Here is a 22,253-nt window from a genome sequence, read left to right on the forward strand (position 1 = left end):
TTCCAGGTTAGCCTGGGCTAGAGTGAAACTCTGTCTTGAAAAAAATGGAACCAGACAGAGCCAAAACAAAACAGAATGGGACCACTGGGACCAGAGGTTGGTACGGGGGGGGGGGATGATATGGGAGGGTAGTAGGGGCAAATATGAGCAGCGACTATATGTTCCTCAAAAATTGCTATTATTAGCTGGGCATGGTGGCACACACCTTTAATCCCAGCACTTGGGAGGCAGAGGTAGGAGGACTGCCGTGAGTTCGAGGCCACCCTGAGATTCCATAGTAAATTCCAGGTCAGCCTGGACTAGAGTGAGACCCTACCTCGTAAAACCAAAAAAAAAAAAAAAAAAATGCTATTATTAAACACATTCTGCAATACTGTAACTAAAAATATTGTGAAGCCAGCTGTGGTGGTTCATCCCATTAATCCCAGCACCCCTGAGCTGAGGCAGGAGGATTGCCATGAATTTAAGGCCAGCCTGGGCTGCAGAGTGAGTGCCAGGTTCAGCCTGGGTTAAAGTGAGGCACTACTTAGGCTGGAGAGATTGCTCAGTGGTTAAAAGCACTTGCTTGCAATGCCTGATGGCTTGTGTTTGATTCTTCAATACCCATGGCTTTAGCCAGATGCACAAAGTGCATGCATTTGGAGTTCATTTGCAGTGGCAAAAGGCCATGGTGCGTCCATTGTCTTTCTCTATCCTTGCAAATAAATAATAAATTAAAAAATATTTTAAGGGCTGGAGAGATGGCTTAGCAGTTAAGACATTTGCCTGCAAAGCCTAAGAACCCATGTTTGACTCTCCAGGTTCCACATAAGCCAGACACACAAGATGATGCAAGCATGCAAGGTTGCACATGAACGTAAGATGGCACACACATCTGGAGTTCAATTGCAGTGGCTGGAGGCCCTGGTGTGCCAATTCTCTCTCTCTCATACAAAAAAAAAATAACATTTTAAAAAGAGGGAGAGGGCTTGCCTGTGAAGCCTAAGGACCCGAGTTCGATTCTCCAGCTTTCACGTCAAGCCAGATGCACATAGTGGCACATGCGTCTGGAGTTTGTTTGCAGTGGCCGGAGGCTCTGGTGTGCACATTCTCTCTCTTTCTCTCCCAGTATCTGTCTAATAAATAAATATAAATAACTCATTTACAAAAAAGTTTAAAAAAATAAAAAGAGGGAGAGCCTACTTCTAAAAAAGGTGGGTTTAGAAAAACAAAATATATATTTAAAAAAATGTGGGTCTGTGAGACTGGGGAGACGGCTCAGTGGATTAAGGGTTTGCTATGCATGAGGACGGGAGTTCAATACCCAGCACCCATCTATGAAAGCCAAACATACCTGTAACTCCAGTCCTGAGGGGCAGAGACAGGACAATAACTAGGGTTCCACTGATCAGCCAGTTTTACCCAAAACAAAAACACAAACAGGGCTGGGGCGATGGCTTAGCGGTTAAGCACTTGCCTGTGAAGCCTAAGGACCCCGGTTCGAGGCTCGGTTCCCCAGGTCCCACGTTAGCCAGATGCACAAGGGGGCACACGCGTCTGGAGTTCGTTTGCAGAGGCTAGAAGCCCTGGCACGCCCATTCTCTCTCTCTCTCCCTTTATCTGTCTTTCTGTGTCTGTCTCTCTCTAAAAAAAAAAAAAAAAAAAAAAAACACAAACAAAAACCAGGCAGCTCTAGGTTTAGTGAGAGACTCTCTTAGCTTGTGGGCAGCAAATTGTGTGGCTTTTTTTTTTCCCCCTTCTGATACTGAGGACAACATCCAGCCAGAGTTGTGTGCTTGCTGGGCAACTAATTGCTCTGCCATCGAGCTAAATCCCCAACCAAAATTATGTGTCCTTAATATATCATTAGTGCATGGCAGGCTGCTGACACATTACTCAAGTGTCATTATCCTGGTCTTGACCGATTTGGCCTGCTGTGGGCATGGCATTCAGGCCTGTAGTCCAGGGGAGAATTGACCAGATAAAAGGCTGCTTACACATGTTCAGTCAGGCTAGCATGACCAGGACAGGGACACAGGGGAATGCTCATGGCCCAGGGCCTGCTAACACAGGAGGATAGAGAGGGCAGATCTAGGATCTCTCTTTCTGTATCCTTAGTGCTGTATTACAGGCCTGCATCACCATGAGTGGTTGATGTGGTGCTGGTGATCAAACCCAAGGCCTTGTGCATGAAAGGCAAGCACTCTACACTGAGCTACATTGCCAAGCCCCTTTAAAAGATAGTTTGTTGGGGCTGGAGAGATGGCCCAGAGGTCAAGATGCTTATCTGCTTGCCTAATTACCCAGGCTCAATTTCCCAATACCCATGTAAAGCCAGATGCATAAAATGGTGTATCCATCTAGAGTTCTTTTGCAGTGACTAGAGGCCCTGGCATGCGCTTGTGAGCACTCTCTCCTTGCAAACAAATAATTTTTTTTTTCAAGGTAAGGTTTCACTCTAGCTCAGGCTGACCTGAAATTCACTATGGAGTCTCAGGGTGGCCTTGAACTCATGGAGATCCTCCTACCTCTGCCTCCCAAGTGCTGGGATTAAAGGTGTGAGCCACCATGCCAAGCTAATATTTAAAAATTTATTTATTTATTTGAAGGGGGGGAATGGGTGTGCCAGGGCCTCCAGCCACTGCAAACAAACTCCAGACATAAGTGCCCCCTTGTGTATCTGGCTTATGTGGGTCCTGGAGAATCAAACCAGGATCCTTTGGCTTTGCAGGCTTAGCAGTTAGTTGCCCTTAACTGCTAAGCCATCTATCTCTTCAACCCTAAATTATTTTTTTAAATTTGTTTGTTGGGCTGGAGGGATGGCTTAGAGGTTAAGGCACTTGCCTACAAAGCCAAAGGATCCCGGTTTGCTTCTCCAGGACCCACGTTAGCCAGATGCACAAGGTGGCGCATGCATCTGGAGTTCCTCTGCAGTGGCTGGAGGCCCTGGCGCACCACTCTCTATCTTCCTCTCTCTCAAATAAATTTTTAAAAAAATTTAAAAAATTGTTTATTTGTGAGGAGATAGGTGGAGAGAGAATGGGCGCACCAGGGTCTCTTGCCACTACAAAGGAACGCCAGATGCATGGGCCACTTTGTTCATCCAGCTTTATGTGGGTATTGGGAGGTTGGATCTCAGGCCAGCAGGCTTTATAAGCAAGCACCTTCGAATGCTAAGGCCTCTCCCTGCCCTGACTTTTTAAATTTCTTTCTTTCTCTATGTAGCCCAGGCTGACCTTGAATTTATGATTCTCTTCCTTCATTCTCTTCAGCACTTGCCCACTGATGTACCACAAAGGCTCTTCTTTTCCCTTCCTCTTCTTCCTTTTTCTTTTTTTGCTGTTTGTATTTTGTTTTGTGATTTATTTATTTTGGAAGACAGTGTATCCCAGTGTGTCCTGGATTATGTAGACCAGGCTGGCCTTGAACCCATGGTGATCCATTACCTGAGTGTCCTAAGTGTTAGGATTACAGACCTGAGCCTTCTTCCCCCTTCTTTCCTTCTTTCCTTTTTCTCTCTCACTCTATCTCCTTCCCTCCCTTTCTTCCTGTGTGTGTGTGTGTGTGTGTGTGTGTGTATGAGAGAGAAAGAAAGAGAGAGACAGAGACAGACAGAGATTCATTCTGTACCCCAGGCTGTCCTAGAATTATGTCCTGCAAGTTGGCCTCATACTCTCAGCAGACCTTGGCTCAGCTTTCTGAGAATACAAGGATGATAAAGGCATGCACTGCCACATCTAGCTTAGGTCTAGGATGTTGCTGCCCAGATATTTATGAGAGGCTGAGGGGACTCAACTGTATGCCATATTCTCAGCAGGAATAGGGCTATTATTGCCTGAGGCCCTCCCCTGTGCCAAGTAACATTTTTTTCTGACCTTTAGCCCATTTCACAGATGAGGAAATAGAGGACCAGACAGGGAATTGTCTAAAACTGTATGTGTTGGTGTCTGGAGTTAAGCCCAAGATGGGGCTTGCTAAATTACCTGGGAGAAAGTTCTATCTCAGGACTGGGAGAAGGATGGAAACCGATAATCTCAGAGATAAAGAGACTCAGAGATCCAGCCTTAGAGAGTGATGGGATAGGGTGGAAACAAGTTCATCTGTCTACTCATGACCCCCTCCCAGAATAACTCAGGCAGCCCCCTAGGTGGAAACAATGACACAATTAGCTCCCAATACCAAGGCCCTGACATCACGAGGTGGGCGTGGCCAAGGAATGGGGCTGCCACACCCCTTGGCAGGACCCTGCAGCCAATGGGACTGGCTTGGAAGAGGCCCGGGCGGCCTCCAGAGCTTCAAAAACGTGTGAGGAGGGAAGAGGTGCAGACAGACTCTCAGCTGCTGCTGTCTCGGTCCTCGGTGTCACCGTCACCACTTCCTTGTCCAGAGCCCACGGTCAGGTCAGCATGTCCTCTGCTCACTTCAACCGAGGGCCTGCCTACGGGCTGTCTGCTGAGGTCAAAAACAAGGTAAGGCTGGAGGGACTGCCTGGCCACAAGCCCTGCTTGTTGGGGTTCCCTGAGCCCCATTCTGCACATGCCATGTGACTTGAAGAGAGGGAACCCTGGATGGAGTAGGGGCTATCTCCCTGTCTCTTGTGATCATCCCAGAATCTTCAGCTTCTTTGGGGGGTGGAGTGGGGGGAGACCAGACACTCCATAAACAGAAGTGATCAGGATTACAGAGACCCCTCCCCCCCAAGTGATCATTACTTTGTCCCACTTTTTTGTAAAAGTTCTTGGAGGGGATACATAGGGGGAGAAGCTATCTCCCACAGCCTCCTGCAACGGGGCACGCTTGAGAACTCCAGTCCTGGGAGGAGAAGAAAGTGAGGGGTAGGCAAGGGAGGGGCTGGTGACAGCTGGGCTCGCTGGGGAGCTGCTGGCTGCAGAGCCAGGAAGACTTTGGGATGCCAACTTCCCTGCTATGGATGGGCAAACTGAGCTTCAGAAAGGAGAAATAAAGAGCTGGAGCCCAAGGCAAGGCTCCTCCCCACACCAGAATGGGGTCAGCTTCTCCTGTTAGGGGACTTCAGGTCCTTGTTCCATTGGAATCCTCCCAAGAGAGCTGTCAGGTGAAGAAACCCAGCCCCATTTGACAGAGGGGAACACTGAGGCTCTTCTGGGGGTCTCACAGCCGGGGGAAATGGGGAGCTAGGATTTGAACCCTGGTCGGAGGCTCCTAGGGGCTTGAGGTTGGGGGCGAGTGCCGGCCGGGAGATGGATTGCTGCGCCGCCCCCTCCCCCCAGCGCCGGCCCGAGTCGCTGGGAGCCGCCGCGCCATATAAGGCGGCCTCGGGGAGCCCAGGCCATGCTATATAAGGGCCGGTTTGCTTTATAAAGCCGAGCTGGTGGGGAGGGGGGCGGTAGGGCTGGGGCCAGGTGAGGGGCAGCTCCCTCCCCTCCTCACGCTCCAGGAGAAGGGGCACCCCTGATTCCCCAGGGGCTGGGAGCCTGGCTGGCCTGGAAGGGTCTAGAAAAACAAACGAAAAAGACCAAAAACAAACCAGCGTGGGGTTTGGGGGCGGGGAGTGGCACATAGGGGAGAGTTAGGAGAATGACAAGCACTCAGAGATGGAGAAGTCTGGGAGACAGATGAGCACCCCACACACACCAGGGCAGATGCAACCAGAGGGTTACAAACAGGCAGGGCTGCAAAAGCCATAAACCCCACGCTGGCTTGCACAGGGATTTGTCGCCCAGAGTTGGGGACCTGGAGACTGAATGGACCTAGCTGGGGAGGCAAAAAGAGGAAGAGGGGCTGTGGAGAAACATACAGGCAGGGAGATGCGTTAAGCCCCTCATGTCCGACCAGAGGCACAGCTGAACAGACCTGGGGGCGCTCCTCCTTAGTCTGCCCCTCCCCAGCTTAAGACTCCCTGCCTCTCACCGGGGGAAGAAGGCAGGGCCAGGGAAAGTTAAGCCCCAAGTTTGGCTTGGAGGGGGAACTAATACGCCAAGTGTCTCCCTCTACCCCCAGCTCTAAGGACCTGGCTTCCCCCCCCCCCCCCCGCCTTGTCTATTCTCTGATGCCAAACCTCAGAATGCCAGGAATGGCCCCCTGGGCAGGTGCCACCTCAGCCCTGGCTCTCGGCCTCCCTCAGCCCCCTCCCGCTCCCCCACCATGGACATTGAAGCAGAATTGCCTTAGTTGGGATGAGAAGGGAGATCAGGCTTAGTGGGCTGGAATGGGCCCCAGGGAGCCGGAGCTGCTTTCCACTGCCTGTGTCCTCATTACTCTTTCTGTGGCCCCCACCCCTAGCTGGCCCAGAAGTATGACCACCAGCGGGAGCAGGAGCTCAGAGAGTGGATCGAGGGGGTGACAGGGCGTCGCATCGGCAACAACTTCATGGACGGCCTCAAAGACGGCATCATTCTTTGCGAGTGAGTGAGGTTCTGTGGTCTAGACCCTTTCCAAACTCCACACCTGGCTCCATGCTGTCCCTCTACTTCCTTAAGTGTTCTCAAACCCGGAGCTGGGAGTAAACACTGTATGTGATAGTTCCAAAGAGCCCTGAGAAGGGAACAGATGTGGGCCATTTTACAGACAAAGAAGACTGCCCCTCAAGGGGCCCAAAGTCCCATGGAGTATGTTCTTGTTGGAAATGCCCGGACCTTACTCAGCAGGCCCACTGAGGGTCCCTAGTGTCAGGGCTAAAAGGCAGCAGGTAACAATGGGGCACCAGAGATATGTCGCAGTAATTTTAGCAGACCCTGGCTTTTCCACTCCGTCAGAACCTTATCAATGAATGAGATGAAACTTCTCACAGAAAAGCAACAAGAAATTCACACAGTAGCTGGGCATGGTGATATGTGCCTGTGATATCAGCACTGGGGAAGCTGAGACAGGCGGATTGTGAGTTCCAGGTAGGACTAGACTCCATAGCAAGACTCTGAAAAGCAAAACCACAGCAGGGCTTGGTGGTGCACATTTTTAGTCCCAGCACTCAGCAGGCTGAGGTAGGTAGAAGTATCACAATGAATTTGAGGCCAACCTGGGGCTACAGAATGAGTTCCAGATTATTCTGGCCTGAGAGTGAGACCTGTCTCAAAAAAAAAAAAAAAAAAAAAAAAAAAAAAAAATAATTAATGAAATAAATAAATACAGACAAAACCAGGGCTGGAGAGATGGCTTAGCAGTTAAGGCACTTGCTTGTAAAACCAAAAGACCCAGGTTCAATTCATTAGGACCCACATAAACCATATGCACAAGGTGTCTGCAGTGGCTAGAGGCCCTTGGGAACCCATTCTCTCTCTCTCTGTCTATTTCTCTTTCTCTCTCTAATAAATAAAAATAAAGGCCGTATTTCACTGTGCTGGACTGGAGAGGCCTGTGCCACTTTCCAGTGAAGCTTTGGGGTGGGTGGCCATGGGCTGGAGCTGGAATGAACCGTGTCCCTGCAGTGGCTCAGTGGAGATGAGCCCGAGCCATGGCCAGTACAATGGTAGTGGTTGGATTGACCATAGCTGCTGCAGGATTTGCAGGTCGTTATGTTTTACAAGTCATGAAGCATGTGGAGCCTCAAGTAAAACAAGCTTTTCAAAAGTCTACCTAAATCTGTCTTCAGTGGAGGCTATTACAGAGGTGGGCTTGAACCCAAAATGACAAAACGGGAAGCAGCATTAATACTAGGTGTAAGCCCTACTGCCAATAAAGGAAAAATAAGAGATGCTTATTGGCGAGTTATGTTCTTAAATCACCCAGACAAAGGTGGATCTCTATATACAGCAGCCAAAATCAATGAAGCTAAAGATTTACTAGAAGGCCAAGCTAAAAAATGAAGTAAATGTATGATGAATTTTAAGTTCATATTAGATTACGCATATGAGCACTGTTTTTGTAACAAAATGTCTCAAATGAGCCGGACATGGTGGTGCATGCCTTTGATCCCAGAACCTGGGAGGCAGAGGTAGGAGGATTGCTGTGAGTTCAAGGCCACCCTGAAACTACAGAGGGAATTCCAGGTCAGCCTGAGCTAGAGACCCTACCTCGAAACACAAAACAAAACAAAAAACAAAAATTAAAAAAGAAGTCTCAAAGCTATTTTTTTTTTTTTCAATGTAGGGTCTCGCTCTAGTCAAGGCCGACCTGGAATTCACTATGTAGTCTCAGGGTGGCCTTGATCTCACAGTGATCCTCCTACTTCTGCCTGTTGAGTGCTGGGACTAAAGGCATATGCCACCACACCTGGCAAAATAAACTATTTAAAAAACACTGAAAAGCAGAAACAAGGGTTTATTTTGGCTCACAGTTCGAGGCTGCCATCCATCATGGTGGGGATGGCCTGGCAGCAAGAGTTGAGGCAGCTGTTCACCTTGCATCCATTCAGGAGGCAGAGAGACATGTATGTCTTTGCTCAGCTCACTTTCTCCTTTTTATTCAGTCTGGGACACCAACACTTGGAATGGAGCCACACACAATTAAGGTGGGTCTTTCCACTTCAAGTAGCCCAATCTAAAATCTCCCTCAAAGACAGGCAGGGAGATTTGGCTTCTAGGTGATTCTAGATCAATCCATCTGACAATCGCTTAACCATTATCCCAACCAACTAGACATGCCTTCATACAGCAAGCACCTACAGAGCTCCTACTGGGTGCCAACCTCTGCTTTAGGTTTTTTAGGTTCACTGAGCCATCTCTCCAGCCTCCCAAACTTGGTTTTTTTTTTTTTAAACTAATATTTTTATTTATTTATTTGGTGTGAGAGGGAGAGTGCACAAGCGAGTGTCAGGGCCTATTGCTGATGCTGATGCAAAAGAACTCCAGACCTATGTGCTGCTTTGTGTATCTGGCTTCATGTGGGTACTGGGGAATTGAACCCAGGCTGGCAGGCTTTGCAAGCAAGTAAGTACCTTTAGAGAGAGACAGAGTTTGGGTGCATCAGGGCCTCTTGTTACTGAAAACGAACTCCAGACACCTGCGCCACACTGTGTATTTGGCTTTACATGGGTACGGGGAATCCAACCCAGGCCATCAGTCTTTGCAAGCAAGTCCTTTAACCTCTGAGACATCGCCCAGCCTAGTGTGCTTTATTCTTTAGAGTGGTACGGGCTAAGGTAGGCTGGACCTTGGCCAGTGTCCGCATATGCACAGACCTGAATGAAGTGGGTCTTGAGAAATCTGATTATCCTTGGTATATGCAAACAGAAATGGAGGGTGGAGTTGATGTTGCAACCAGAAATGTGTTCAGTCCCGTGCTGGTTCAGAACTGGAAGGTAGGGAGCTAAGGCAGCTTTCAGTGTGCACCTTTCCAGGCAGCAGATGCTTTTTGGACCACATCTTCTCACCAAGTGTGTGGCACCTCTTGAGTCCAGGCAGGAAGCCCTGGTGTAGAAAGTCATCTTCCTGCCTCCTGTCCAGGTGTGCACATCATTAGTCTGTAGGAACAGAGCTGTGGCTGCTCAGTGCTGTACCTGCCCTCATATTCGTCCTCACTCTCTGAGGGTGGGTCTGACAAATGGAGCCCCAGGACTACAGAACCAGAGAATAGATAGTTCTAGTCCAGCCAGTTCCCACCACCATACCCGGATCTGATCTGAGTCAGCAACTATCTTCTCTCTCACCGGGTTCCATCTTCTCTTGCTCAGAATTATGTACATATGTGTGCACAGCCAGGGCGTATGCATGCCGAGGCCAGAGAAGCACTTTGTTGCAGTTAGGTTTGCATTGCTGGTAGAAATCATTCAACCAAGAGCAGTTTGTGGGGATAAAGAGGTTTATTTTGGCTTATAGACTCAAAGGGAAGCTCCATGATGGGAGGGAAAATGATGGCATGAGCAGAGGGTGGACATAACCCCAAGGCCAACATCAGGTGGATAATAGCAACAGGAGAGTGTGCTCAACACTGGCAAGGGGAAGCTGGCTACAACACCCATAAGCCTGTCCTCAACAATACACTGCCTACAAGAGGTGTTAGCTCCCAAATTTCCATCAGCTGGGAACCCAGCATTCACCTAAGTTTATGGGGGACATGTTAATCAAACCACCACATTCTGCCCCTGGTCCCCATAAACTGATAACCATCCATGATGTAAAATGCAATGCATTTAGTCCAACTTTAAAAGTCCCATTGTTTTTATCAATCCCAATGATGTTCAAACATTCCCATAGTCCAAGATCTTTTAACTGAGCCATAATACTAAAACATCCCTACAAAGGCCCCATAATGGCACAGAATAAACATTCACACTGCAAAAGATGGCATTGGGCATTGCAAAGAAATACTCAACCAATACAAGATTTAAACAGGGCAAACATCAAACTCTGTAGCTCCAAGTTCAACAACTCTAGTCAGTGACAAATCTCTAAGTCCCATAATTCTAACCAGCAACAAGTCTTTGGAGTTCCAATTCTGCTCCTCCAGCTAGTCTACTCACAGTCCTGGAAAACTTCATCCTGGGCCAGCAATTTTCCTTAGCAGCCATCTCGTGGTCCCGGCATCTCCAATGGGTCTCCACTGTAATCCACGATTCATTCTCACAGCTCCATTAGGTCTCCATGCAAGCATCCAGGCATCCATCAAACCTGCTTCACACTGCCTGTGGCTGTTTCCAAAACACAAGGCTGTATTGCAAACTCAATGACCCTCTCTTTCCTGCATTTCTTATACTCCACAATACCAGGTAGGGTGCCAATTTGTTAATCCAGGGGGGAATAAAGCAGACTTTGAAGAACAGGACACTCCTTAATCACTCAGTCCCCTTCAAAAGAGTCTACATTCTTTCTGTTGCCCCAGTACAGGCTGACTGGCCCAATCTCAAAGGTTGTAATCTCTCAATTGCAGCTGAACAGGCAACAGCTCACCCAAAGATTTCATTTTTTTCTGTGCCATATCCCTCTGCTCACACCAGTCTGTTTCTACGCAAAGCAACCCTGCACAACTTCTCAGGACATAGGCATAACAGCAAACCTCTCACACAAAGTGCTTCTAGCCTAGTCCAGGCAAATCTCTTTCTCATCCTCATAAGCCAAACCTCACAGTCCACAGTTCTTACTGCATTCAGGCCTTTCAACTGTAACCAGAATAGTCCATCAAGCTGTACTTAGAGCACTGCAAGGCATCTCTTAGGCCAAGGTTTCAAATCCTACATTCCTCTTGAAAAATCAGCTTCAAAGACTAAAGCCACCCAGTCAGGTGTCTAGCAGCAAATGACACCACTCCTTGGTACCAACCTTACTGTTGCAGTAGGGTTCGCCCTGCTGGTAGAAATCACCCAAGCAAAAGCAGCTTGTGGGAGAAAAGAGGTTTATTTTGGCATACAGACTCAAGGGGAAGCTCCATTATGGCAGGGGAAAATGGTGGCATGAGCAGAAGGTGGACATCACCTCCTGGCCAACATTAGGTGGATTATAACAATAGGAGAGTGTGCCCAACACTGGCAAGGGGAAACTGGCTATAATACCCATAAGCCCACTCCCAACAATACACTGGCTCCAAGAGGCTTTACTTGCCAAATCTCTATCAGCTGAGAACCCAGCATTCAGAATGTTTATGGGAGACACCTGAATCAAGCCATCACACACATCATGTCAAGCGTCACTCATTGCTCATCCACATATTTCCTCCCATTTATTTGTAGCAATAAACATGGAGCTACCATTGTGTTGTTGTTGTTTAGTTTTGTGTTTGGTTCTATTCTGGCTGATCAGTGAGCCCAGAGATTCTTCTATCTCTGCTCCCCACAGGGCTGGGGTTACAAGTGTGCATGGCCATGATCAGCTATTTATGTGGGTGCTGGGGAATCAAACTCAGTATGGATCAGGCCCTCTCAGGCTCTCATTTATTTGTAGCAAGTGTTCTTACCCACTGAGCTATATTCCCAAGTCTAGAATGTTTCCCTCTTTGAGATTATAGGGTGGCTGCAGAGGTGATACAATTTTAAAGGCAACCACTTTACCTACTAAGCCATCTCCTCAGCCAAATCTATCTTCCTTCCTTCCTTCCTTCCTTCCTTCCTTCCTTCCTTCCTTCCTTCCTTCCTTCCTTCCTTCCTTCCTCTCTCTCTCTCTCTTTCTTTCTCTTTCTCTTTCCCTTCCTTCCTTTCTTCCTTCCTTCCCCCCCACCTTGTGCACACACATGGGGACATGCAAGGTGCTTGTACTACTTTTACATTTGGCTTACATGGGTTCCTTGGAAATTGAACCTGGGGCCAGAAGGCTTGCAAGCAAGTTTCCTTAACCACTGGGCAATCCTCTCTAGTCCCCCTTCTTTTGGGACAGGGTATCCTGTAGCCCAGGCTGACTTTGAACTACCTATTTAGCTGAGGATTCCCTTTAACTTCTGCCTCTACCACGTGAATGGTGGGATTTATAGGCATTTGCCACTCAGAGATAAGAGCATGGGTGCACTCTTCCAAGACAGTCAGTCAGGGAAAGCTAAGACAAACTCAAGATGTAGATATGGGCGTCTCAGAGGAGAGTTGCAGTTATGTATCCTGGGGGGTAACTATACATTTCTAGAAGTTTTTAGAGTGTGGTTGTTTAGGCCAGGTGTGGTAGCGCACACCTTTAATACCAGCACTAGGGAGATAGAGGTAGAAGGATTGCTGTGAGTTTGAGGTACCCTGAGACTACACAGTGAATTCCAGGTCAGCCTGGAGTAGAGTGAGACCTTACTTTAAAAAACAAAATTTTTTAGTCAGTTCCCAGGGGACCCTCCCTCTTCTACGTGTTTCCCTCTTAGAGATTACAGGGTGGCTGTAGAGGTGTTACAGTCTTAAAACCAGGAGCCTATAGGTTTGCTGTAAGTGTGGTTTTGGATGATATCACTGGAAAATTGTAAGTTACAACTGGGAAAGGGAGAAAGTCCTGAAGCAGTTGTTAATTGTGCTGGAATTCTTGCTTCTCTGTTGGCAAAAGTTGTCAACCAGACTCCTGAGCAGAGGGATCCTTTGGCTTCTCATGTCCCTAAGTTTCTTTTTCTTTTAAAATAAATAATAAATATTTTTGTTTGTTTGTTTTCTAGGTAGGGTCTCACTGTAGCCCAGGCTGACTTGGAATTCACTATGTAGTCTCAGGCTGGCCTTGAAGTCACAGTGATCCTCCTATGCTTGCTGGGGTTAAAGGCATGCACCATACCAGACTAACACTCTGTTTGTTTTACAAAGTTATGAGGAAGGGTCTCCACAGTTTGGAGGTGAAAGCTGGGAATGCCCGGGTAATTGTCACATAAGCCCAGAAAGGGGACCATGGTGGTTCAGACCACAGTGGGGGACACAAGAAATGGTGTGTGTCTGGGGGGGGGTAAGGAAGGGGGACTTCTGAGTGCATTTAAAAGGCAGAGCCAGGACTGGGCTGTGTGGCTCAGTTGGTAGAGTGTTTGTCTAGCATGTAGGAAACCCTGTGTTTCATCCCAGGTATTCCATAAACCAGAAGTGGTAGCACATGCCCGTAATCCTAGAATTTGGCTCAGAAGTTCAAGGGCAGCTCAGCTACATGAGGCCCAGTCTCAGGAAATCAGAAAGGGGTGGACAGATAGCTCAGCAGCTAAGGCCATTGCTTGCAAAGCCTGATGGCTTGTGTTCAGTAAAGCCAGATGTACAAATATGGCACATGCATCTGAAATTCTTTTCCAATGGCAAGAGGCCAGGGCCAGCACCCATTCTCTTTCTCTTCCCTTGCAAATATATATATAGAGATAGAGATAGAGATAGAGATAGAGATAGAGATTAGATATAGATGTAGATGTAGATATAGACTAAGTGTGGTGGTGCATGCCTTTTAATCCTGGTACTTGGGAGGCAACTCTGACACTGCAAAGTGAATTCCAGGTCAGTCTGGACTAGAGCGAAACCCTACCTCAACAAAACAAGAAAGACACACACACACACATACACAAAGGAAGGAAGGAAGAGAAAGCACGCAAGCAAGCAGAAGAGAGAGGTAGTCACAGGAAATTTGCTAATTGCTGACTTGGGTTCAGCTGCTGTGGGTAGGTTTGTATGCATTATCAAGGTGTGCTAGACACAGCCATTATCATCTGTCCTCTGCATTAGGCATGGGCCTGGCTGCTGGGACTCCCCTTTCTCACCAACCCTTTTCTTTTTTTTAAATTTTTTTTTGTTTGCTTTTATTTATTTATTTGAGAGCGACACACAGAGAGAGAAAGAGGCAGAGAGAGACAGAGGAGAGTGGGTGTGCCAGGGCTTCTAGCTACTGCAAACGACGTGTGCTCCCTTGTGCATCTGGCTAACATGGGTACTGGGGAATCGAGCCTTGAATCGGGGTCCTTAGGCTTCACAGGCAAGCACTTAACCACTAAGCCATGTCTCCAGCCCAACCCTCTTCTTTTTGTTAGATTCATCAACAAGCTCCAGCCAGGCTCAGTGAAGAAGGTAAATGAATCAACTCAAAATTGGCACCAGGTAAGCTCAAATCTAATTTGTTTATTCCTCTCCACTCCCCAGGATCCCAGACCTTTGCCCTTGCTACAAAAACACTCTCCCTGAGCCACGCCCCCAGCCCTCACTGTGGATTCTAGACAGGAGCTCTACCCCTGAGCCACGCCCCCAACCCTCACTGTGGATTCTACACAGGAGCTCTACCCCTGAGCCACGCCCCCAACCCTCACTGTGGATTCTAGACAGGAGCTCTACCCCTGAGCCACGCCCCAGCCCCCCCTGTGGATTCTAGGCTGGAGCTCTATGGTTGAGCCACACCCTCGGCTGTTTTTACTCTTTAAAAAGTATTTTTATTTATTTGCAAGCAGAGTAAAAGAGAGACAGAGAGAATGGGTACACCAGGGCTTCCAGCTGCTGCAAATGAACTCCAGATGCATGCGCCACTTTGTGCATATGGATTTACCTGGGTACTGGGGAATCAAGCTATGGTCATTAGGCTTTGCAAGCAAGTACCTGACTGACTGCTGAGCCATCTCTCCAGCCCTATTTTTACTTTTAAAAATTATATATATATATATATATATAAATTTTATTTATTTTTTTTAAATTTTTTTTAAGTATTTTTATTTATTTATTTATTTGAGAGCGACAGACACAGAGAGAAAGACAGATAGAGGGAGAGAGAGAGAATGGGCGCGCCAGGGCTTCCAGCCTCTGCAAACGAACTCCAGACGCGTGCACCCCCTTGTGCATCTGGCTAACGTGGGACCTGGGGAACCGAGCCTCGAACCGGGGTCCTTAGGCTTCACAGGCAAGTGCTTAACCACTAAGCCATCTCTCCAGCCCTAAATTTTATTTTTGAGGTAGGGTCACATTCTAGCTCAGGCTGACCTGAAATTCACTATGTAGTCTCAAGGTGGCTTTGAACTCACTGTGATCTTTCTACCTCTGCCTCCTGAAGGCTAGGATTAAAGGTATACACCACCACACCCTGCTAAAAATTATTTATTTATTAGAGAAGGGGATAGGAGAGAAAGAGAGAAAGAGAAAGAGAATGGGCAGGGCAGGGCCCCCTCCTGCCCCAGCAAACAAACTATAGCCATGTGCTACTTTGTATGTTTTGCTTTATGTGGAAACTGGAGAATCAAACCCAGGCTGTCAGAATTAGCAAGGAAGCACTTAACCTCTGAGCCATCCTTCCAGCTCTACTCTTTTTTTTTGGTTTTTCGAGGTAGGGTCTCACTCTAGCTAAGGCTGACCAGGAATTCACTATGTAGTCTCAGGGTGGCCTTGAACTCCTGATGATCCTCCTACTTCTGCCTCCCAAGTGCTGGAATTAATGGCATGCGCCAACATACCTGGCTCCTATTTTTATTTTTTTTTAAACTTGGGGGGCTGGAGAGATGGCTTAGTGGTTAAGGCATTTGCCAGCAAAGCCAAATGACCCAGGTTCATTCCCCAGTATCCCAGTAAGCCAGATGCACAAAGTGGTACATGTGTCTGGAGTTCGTTTGCAGTGGCTGGAGATCCTGGCATTCCCATCTGTTCTCCTCCTCTATCTGCCTCTCTCTCTCTCTCTTTCAAATAAATAAATGAAATTTTTAAAAAATTTTGGGGCTAGAGAGATGGCTTAGAGGTTGAGATGCTTGCCTTTGAAGTCTAAGGACCCAGGTTCGATTCCCCAGTACCCACATAAGCCACATGCAGAAGGTGGTGCATGTGTCTGGAGTTCATTTGCAGTAGCTAGGAGACCTGCTGTGCCCATTCTTTCTTTTTTTTTTTTTTTTTTTTTTTTTTTTTTTTTATTAAAATTATTTATTTATTTATTTGAGAGCGACAGACACAGAGAGAAAGACAGATAGAGGAAGAGAGAGAGAATGGGCGCGCCAGGGCTTCCAGCCTCTGCAAACGAACTCCAGATGCGTGCGCCCCCTTGTGCATCTGGCTAACGTGGGACCTGGGGAACCGAGCCTCGAACCGGGGTCCTTAGGCTTCACAGGCAAGCACTTAACCGCTAAGCCATCTCTCCAGCCCATGCCCATTCTTTCTCTATCTCTTCTCTCTCTCTCTCAAATAAATAAATAAATAAATAAATAAATAAATAAATAAATTTTATTTATTTGCAAGGAGAGAGAGAGAGAGAAGAGAGACAGAGAGAGTGGGTGTGCCAGGACCTTCAGCTGCTACAAACAAACTGCAGATGGATGTGCCACTTTGTGCATCTAGCTTTATGTGGGAAGTGTCTCAACTGCTAAGTTTTTTTTTTTTTTTTTTTTTTTTTTGAGTTAGGGTCTTGCACTAGCCCAGGCTTACCTGGAATTCATTATGTAGTCTCAGGCTGGCCTCAAATTCATCACAATCCTTCTATCTCAGCTTCCCAAGTGCTGGGGTTAAAGGTGTGTGCCACCATGCCCAGCTATTTTCACTTTTTGAGAGAGGGGTTTCCCAAGTTTCCTAGGCTGGCTTTGAACTCACCTCTTGAGTATTTGGGATGACAGACCCTCACTACTAGGTTTGGCTCCCAATTTCTTTCTATTCCTTGTCCACAAGCCCTTCAGCTGTGCACCTTCCCCTCCCTAACACCACTTGTTCCCTTTCAGCTGGAGAATATTGGTAATTTCATCAAGGCCATTACCAAGTATGGGGTGAAGCCTCATGACATCTTTGAGGCCAATGACCTGTTTGAGAATACCAACCACACACAAGTGCAGTCCACTCTCCTGGCCCTGGCCAGCATGGTGAGTACTGGGGAAAGATAATCATGAGGCAGGGCCTGTGGTGGCCCAGGCAGCCTGGTATGCACCAGGGACACTTGGGCTAATGAGGTCTGTGGAAGCGTGAGCTGGGATAGGCAGGTGAGAACAAGTCTCCAAGGGGACAGTGCAGCGTACTAGAGGCTCCTCTGTGGGTTTCCATCCTCCTTACCCCACCCAGGCCAAGACAAAAGGAAACAAGGTCAACGTGGGGGTCAAGTACGCTGAGAAACAAGAGCGGAAGTTTGAACCAGAGAAGCTGAGAGAAGGACGGAACATCATTGGCCTGCAGGTATGGCCCCTTCCTCACCTGTGTGTCCCTGCTGGGCTGAGCAGAGGTAAAGAAGGGTACCCAAGTCCCTGAAGGCTCTGGGGGACAGAATGTTTGGTATGGTCAGCTTTTGCAGGTCACTCATTTGCTTCCTCTGCCTGGTAGTCCTAGCAGGTAGGTGTTGTTTTCAACAACCCTTTGCACATATAGGGAAACTGAGGCCTGCAGAAGCTGTCTCCCTCTGTGTGTATATATGTGTGGTGTGTGAACAGTGGATGCACATGTGTGTAAGTGGCGTATGCACATGTGCACATAGGTGCATGCACTCCATGCAAAGGCCAGAGAAGGACATTCAGTCTTTCATTATTGTTCTTCCATCTTAGATGGCCTGTGAAGCCAAAGGACCCAGATTCGATTCCCCAGGTCCCATGTGAGCCAGATGCACAAGGGGGCGCATGTGTGTGGAGTTCATTTGCAGGGCCTGGAGGCCCTGGTGCACCCATTCTCTCTCTCTCTCTCTCTTTCTCTCCCCCTTCTCTGTCTCTAAAAAATAAATAAAATAAATCTCAAAAAAAAAGATGTGTACCACCACACCCTGTTTGCAAGTGTACTAAAAACAAAACAAAACAAAAAGCCGGGCATGGTGGTGCATTGCCTTTAATCATAGTGATCTCCCTCTAGCCTAGGCTGACCTGGAATTCACTGTGTAGTCTCTGGGTGGCCGCGAACTCATTGCATTTCTCCTATCTCTGCCTCCCAAATTCTGGGAATAAAGGTGTGAGCTACCACACCTAGCCCAAATGTACTTTTAATTTTATTATTTAATTTTTTATTTTAGAGAGACAGAGGATTGGTCGCCAGGGCCTCAGCCACTGAAATCAAACTCCAAATGCTTGTACCACTAGTGGGCACGTGCAGCCTCGAGCTTGCCTCATCTTTGTGAATCGGTTTTACTTGGGATATGGAGAGTAGAATATGGGTCCTTGGGCTTCATAGGCAAGCACCTTAACTGCTAAGCCATCTCTCCAGCCCCCAAATGCACATTATTTTTATTTTGTTTTTTTTTTTGGGGGGGGGTAGAGTCTCACTCTAGCCCAAGCTGACCTGGAATTCATAGTCTCAGGTCTCAGGGTGGCCTTGAACTCATGGTGATCCTACTACCTCTGCCTTTCCAGTGCTGGGATTAAAGGCATGCACCACCATACCTGACTCCTAATGCACTTTTTCTTTAAACAACAACTTGTTTTTTATTAATTTGCAAGCAGAGAGAGATATAGAGAATGCATGCGGCAGGGCCTCTAGCCACTGAAAATGGATTCTGGACGTATGTGTCACTTTGTTCAACTGGCTTTACATGGGTACTGAGGAATTGAACTTGGGTCCTTAGGTTCTGAAGGCAAGTGCTTTAACTGCTGAGCCATCTTTCCAGCCTTGTACTTTAAAAAAATTATTATTATTAGTTTTCAGAAGTAGGGTCTCACTCTAGCCCAGGCTGACCTAGATATACAAGAATTCACTCTGTGTTCTCAGGCTGGCCTGGAACTCATGGCGATCCTCCTACCTCTGTCTCCTGAATGCTGGGATTAAAGGTGTGCACCACCATGCCCAGTCAGCCCTGTACTTTATTTATTTATTTTACAAAGAGAGAGAGAGTGGGAGAATGAGTACACCAGGGCCTCCAGTCACTGCAGATAAACTCCAGATGTGTGCGCCCCCTTGTGCATCTGGCTAACATGGGTTCTGGGGGATCGAACCTAGGTCCTTTGGCTTTGCAGGCAAATGCCTTAACCACTAAGCCATCCCTCCAGCTCCAGCCCTGTACTTTTTATTTAGACATAGCCTTATTAAGTTGCCTAGTCCGATGTTCAACTTGCTATGTAGTTCAGGCAGTCCTGGAATGTGCCATCCTCCTGCCTCAACCTCCAAGTTGCTAGGATTATAGGCCTATGCCGGCAGGCCCAGTTTGAAGCTAGCTCTTTTTGGTAGGATTGTTCCATTGGTATGTGGTGGGCTGACCTTGACTCTGAGACATTGGTCATACAGTATGTTCATTCTAAGTCTGTTTTTGGCCTCATGCTCTGACATCAAACATGTCTTGTGGACAGCAGGGATGTTCTATAATGTGATCCTGTGTTTCTCCTTTTGGCCTCCTAGATGGGCACCAACAAGTTTGCGAGCCAACAGGGTATGACAGCTTATGGTACTCGGCGCCACCTTTATGACCCAAAGTTGGGCACGGATCAACCCCTGGACCAGGCCACTATCAGCTTGCAGATGGGCACTAACAAAGGAGCCAGCCAGGTGAGGGGGTGGTAACCACAGGGCACCTGATAGGGCCCAGACCCTTTACTGTCCACTGGCCTGATCACTGTCCCTTCCGCAGGCTGGCATGACTGCGCCGGGGACCAAGCGGCAGATCTTCGAGCCAGGACTGGGCATGGAGCACTGTGACATGGCCAATGTCAGTTTGCAGATGGGGAGCAACAAGGGGGCCTCACAGCGGGGCATGACGGTGTATGGGCTACCGCGCCAGGTCTATGATCCCAAGTACTGCCTGACACCGGAGTACCCAGAGCTGGGCGAGCCCACCCACAACCATCACCCACACAACTACTACAATTCTGCTTAGGGACCCCAGAAGGGTCTGGCTGATGCTCTTGGCTGGGCTCAGCTGGGCCCAGCCAACTCCCTTCCCCCTGCATGGCATTCCCCAATCCCTTGCCTATAGGGTTACAGTTTGGGGAGAGCAGACTGGGGGGGACTGGAGAGAAGGAAGGTGATCCCTCCATCCCTGTAGCTCTGCAGGGCCCAGCCTACAACTGGGTGTCCCCAACAGCACCCAAAAGACACACTGAGCAAAGCTATTCCAACTGTTCCTCACTCTCACATGTGGGTACCCCCAGAACCAGAAGCCCTCCAAGCAAAACCCCAATAACCCAGGCTAAGCCTGATCCTGCCCCATTCCTGCAGCAGGAGCAAACTGCATGCCCAGAAATGCAGCGGACACACGCGGTTTGGTTTGCAGCGACTGGCTATGTGGATGTGACTGTGACTGTGGCGTTTGTAACGCAAGCACTTTTATTTTTTTTAAAGTTCACTGGAGCACAATAAATGGCTGTAAAATCATGTGAGGCCTGTGGGGTACTCAAATACACACAAACAGCCTGGATCAGATACTTCCATCTGAGGGATATAGGGGCCCCAAGATACACAAGCAGGCTTCACATAACTTAGGCACATGCCAAATGCACACACATGCCCTCCTGGCCTTTGACACAGATGTGTATAACCATGATGTGTTAAAAAGACATACACCAGTAGCCTGGCATTGTGGCACGTGTCTTTAATCCCAGCACTCAGGAGGCTTAAGTAGGAGGATCACTGTGATTTTGAGGCCAGCCTTAGACTACATAGTGAATTCCAGCTGAGCCCTGGCTAGAATGAGACCCTATCTCAAAAATAAATAAATAAATTAATTAATTAATTAAAAAGGCTGGAGATGTGGCTTAGTTGTTGAGAGTGCTTGCATAGCATGTATGAAACTCTGGGTTAAATCCCCAGCAAATTTTTTTTAATTTATTTTTAAATTTTGTTCATTTTTATTTATTTTATTTTGTTTTTCTGAGGCAGGGTCTCATTCTAGCCCAGGCTAACCTGGAATTTACTATGTAGTCTCAGGGTGGCCTTGAACTCATGGCAGTCCTCTGAGTGCTGGGATTAAAGGCATGCGCCACCATGCCTGGCTCATTTTTATTTTTATTTACATTTATTTGAGAGAGAGAATGGGCACACCAGGGCTTCCAGCCACTGCAAACGAACTCCAGACACATGTGCCACCTTGCTCATCTGGCTTGTGTGGGCCCTGGGGAACTGAATCTGGGTCCTTAGGTTTTGCAGGCAAGTGCCTTAACCCTAAGCCATCTCTCCAGCCCTAGTGCCCTTTAAGCTGGGTGTGGTGGTACCATCCTGTAATCCCAGTATTGAGGAGGTAGGAGGATCAGAAGTTCAATATTAGAGAGAGGGGAGGTGCTTAGTGGATAAATACTTACCATGCAAGGGTGGGCATCTGAGTTCAGACCTCCAGAATGCTTGTGAAACTAGACACTGCAGTGGGGTTTGTAGTCCCAGCACACTGCTGTGAGAAGGAAGAAACAGTCACCCGGAAGCTTATAGGCCAGTTAGCCTGGGGACTGCAGTGGTGAGTGACAGACCCTGTCTCAAACAAGGTAGAAGAAAGGGCGGACACCTGAAGCTGTCCTCTGACCTCTACGTGTGAGCCATGCCATATGTGAGCATGCACTCACATGCATAAATGCACAAACACACACACATATACTGTACACATATTTTAGAATAATTTTTATTTGTTTATTTGAGAGGTGCACCAGGGCCTTCAGCCTCTGCAAATGAATGCCAGATGCATGTGCCACCTGTACATCTGGCTTATGTGGGTCCTGGAGAATCCAACCTGGGTCCTATGGTTTTGCAGGTAAGTGTCTTAACCATTAGGCTATCTCTCCAGCTTTTCTTTTTTTGTTTTTGTTTTTAAAATATATTTTATTTGGGCCGCGTGTGGTGGTGCATGCCTTTAATCCCAGCACTCAGGAGGCAGAGGTAGGAGGATTGCCAAGAGATTGAGGCCAACCTGAGACTACATAGTGAATTCCAGGTCAGCCTGAGCTAGAGTGAGACCCTACCTTGAAAAGTCAAAAACAAAAAAAAATTGTTTGCAAGCAGAGAGATAGAGACTCCAGCTGGTGCAAATGAAGGCATACACACCACCTTGTGCATCTGGCCTTATGTGGGTACTGGGGAATCAAACTTCAGTCATTGGGCTTTGCGGGCAAGTACTGCTGAGCCATCTCTCTAGCCCCTGTAAACACATTTTTTAAAAGTTAGTTTTGACAGGTGT

At 47.8% G+C, this 22,253-nt stretch overlaps 1 protein-coding gene and 1 pseudogene across 1 annotated transcript; both read left to right on the plus strand.

Moving 5' to 3' along the window:
• Positions 1–4,055: 4,055 nt before the first annotated feature.
• On the plus strand, positions 4,056–20,467 carry Cnn1 (calponin 1). The gene is made up of 7 exons (XM_004667484.2): positions 4,056–4,448; positions 6,241–6,362; positions 14,275–14,341; positions 16,918–17,055; positions 17,252–17,362; positions 19,496–19,642; positions 19,725–20,467. Exons 1-7 carry the CDS (start codon positions 4,386–4,388, stop codon positions 19,968–19,970), a joined length of 894 nt encoding a protein of 297 aa, XP_004667541.1. The 5' UTR covers positions 4,056–4,385; the 3' UTR covers positions 19,971–20,467.
• On the plus strand, positions 7,409–7,760 carry LOC123458736 (annotated as a pseudogene).
• Positions 20,468–22,253: the final 1,786 nt, after the last annotated feature.

The sequence above is a fragment of the Jaculus jaculus genome, chromosome 2 (genome assembly GCF_020740685.1).
Source record: "Jaculus jaculus isolate mJacJac1 chromosome 2, mJacJac1.mat.Y.cur, whole genome shotgun sequence".
In the NCBI taxonomy this organism is placed as follows: Eukaryota; Metazoa; Chordata; class Mammalia; order Rodentia; family Dipodidae; genus Jaculus; species Jaculus jaculus.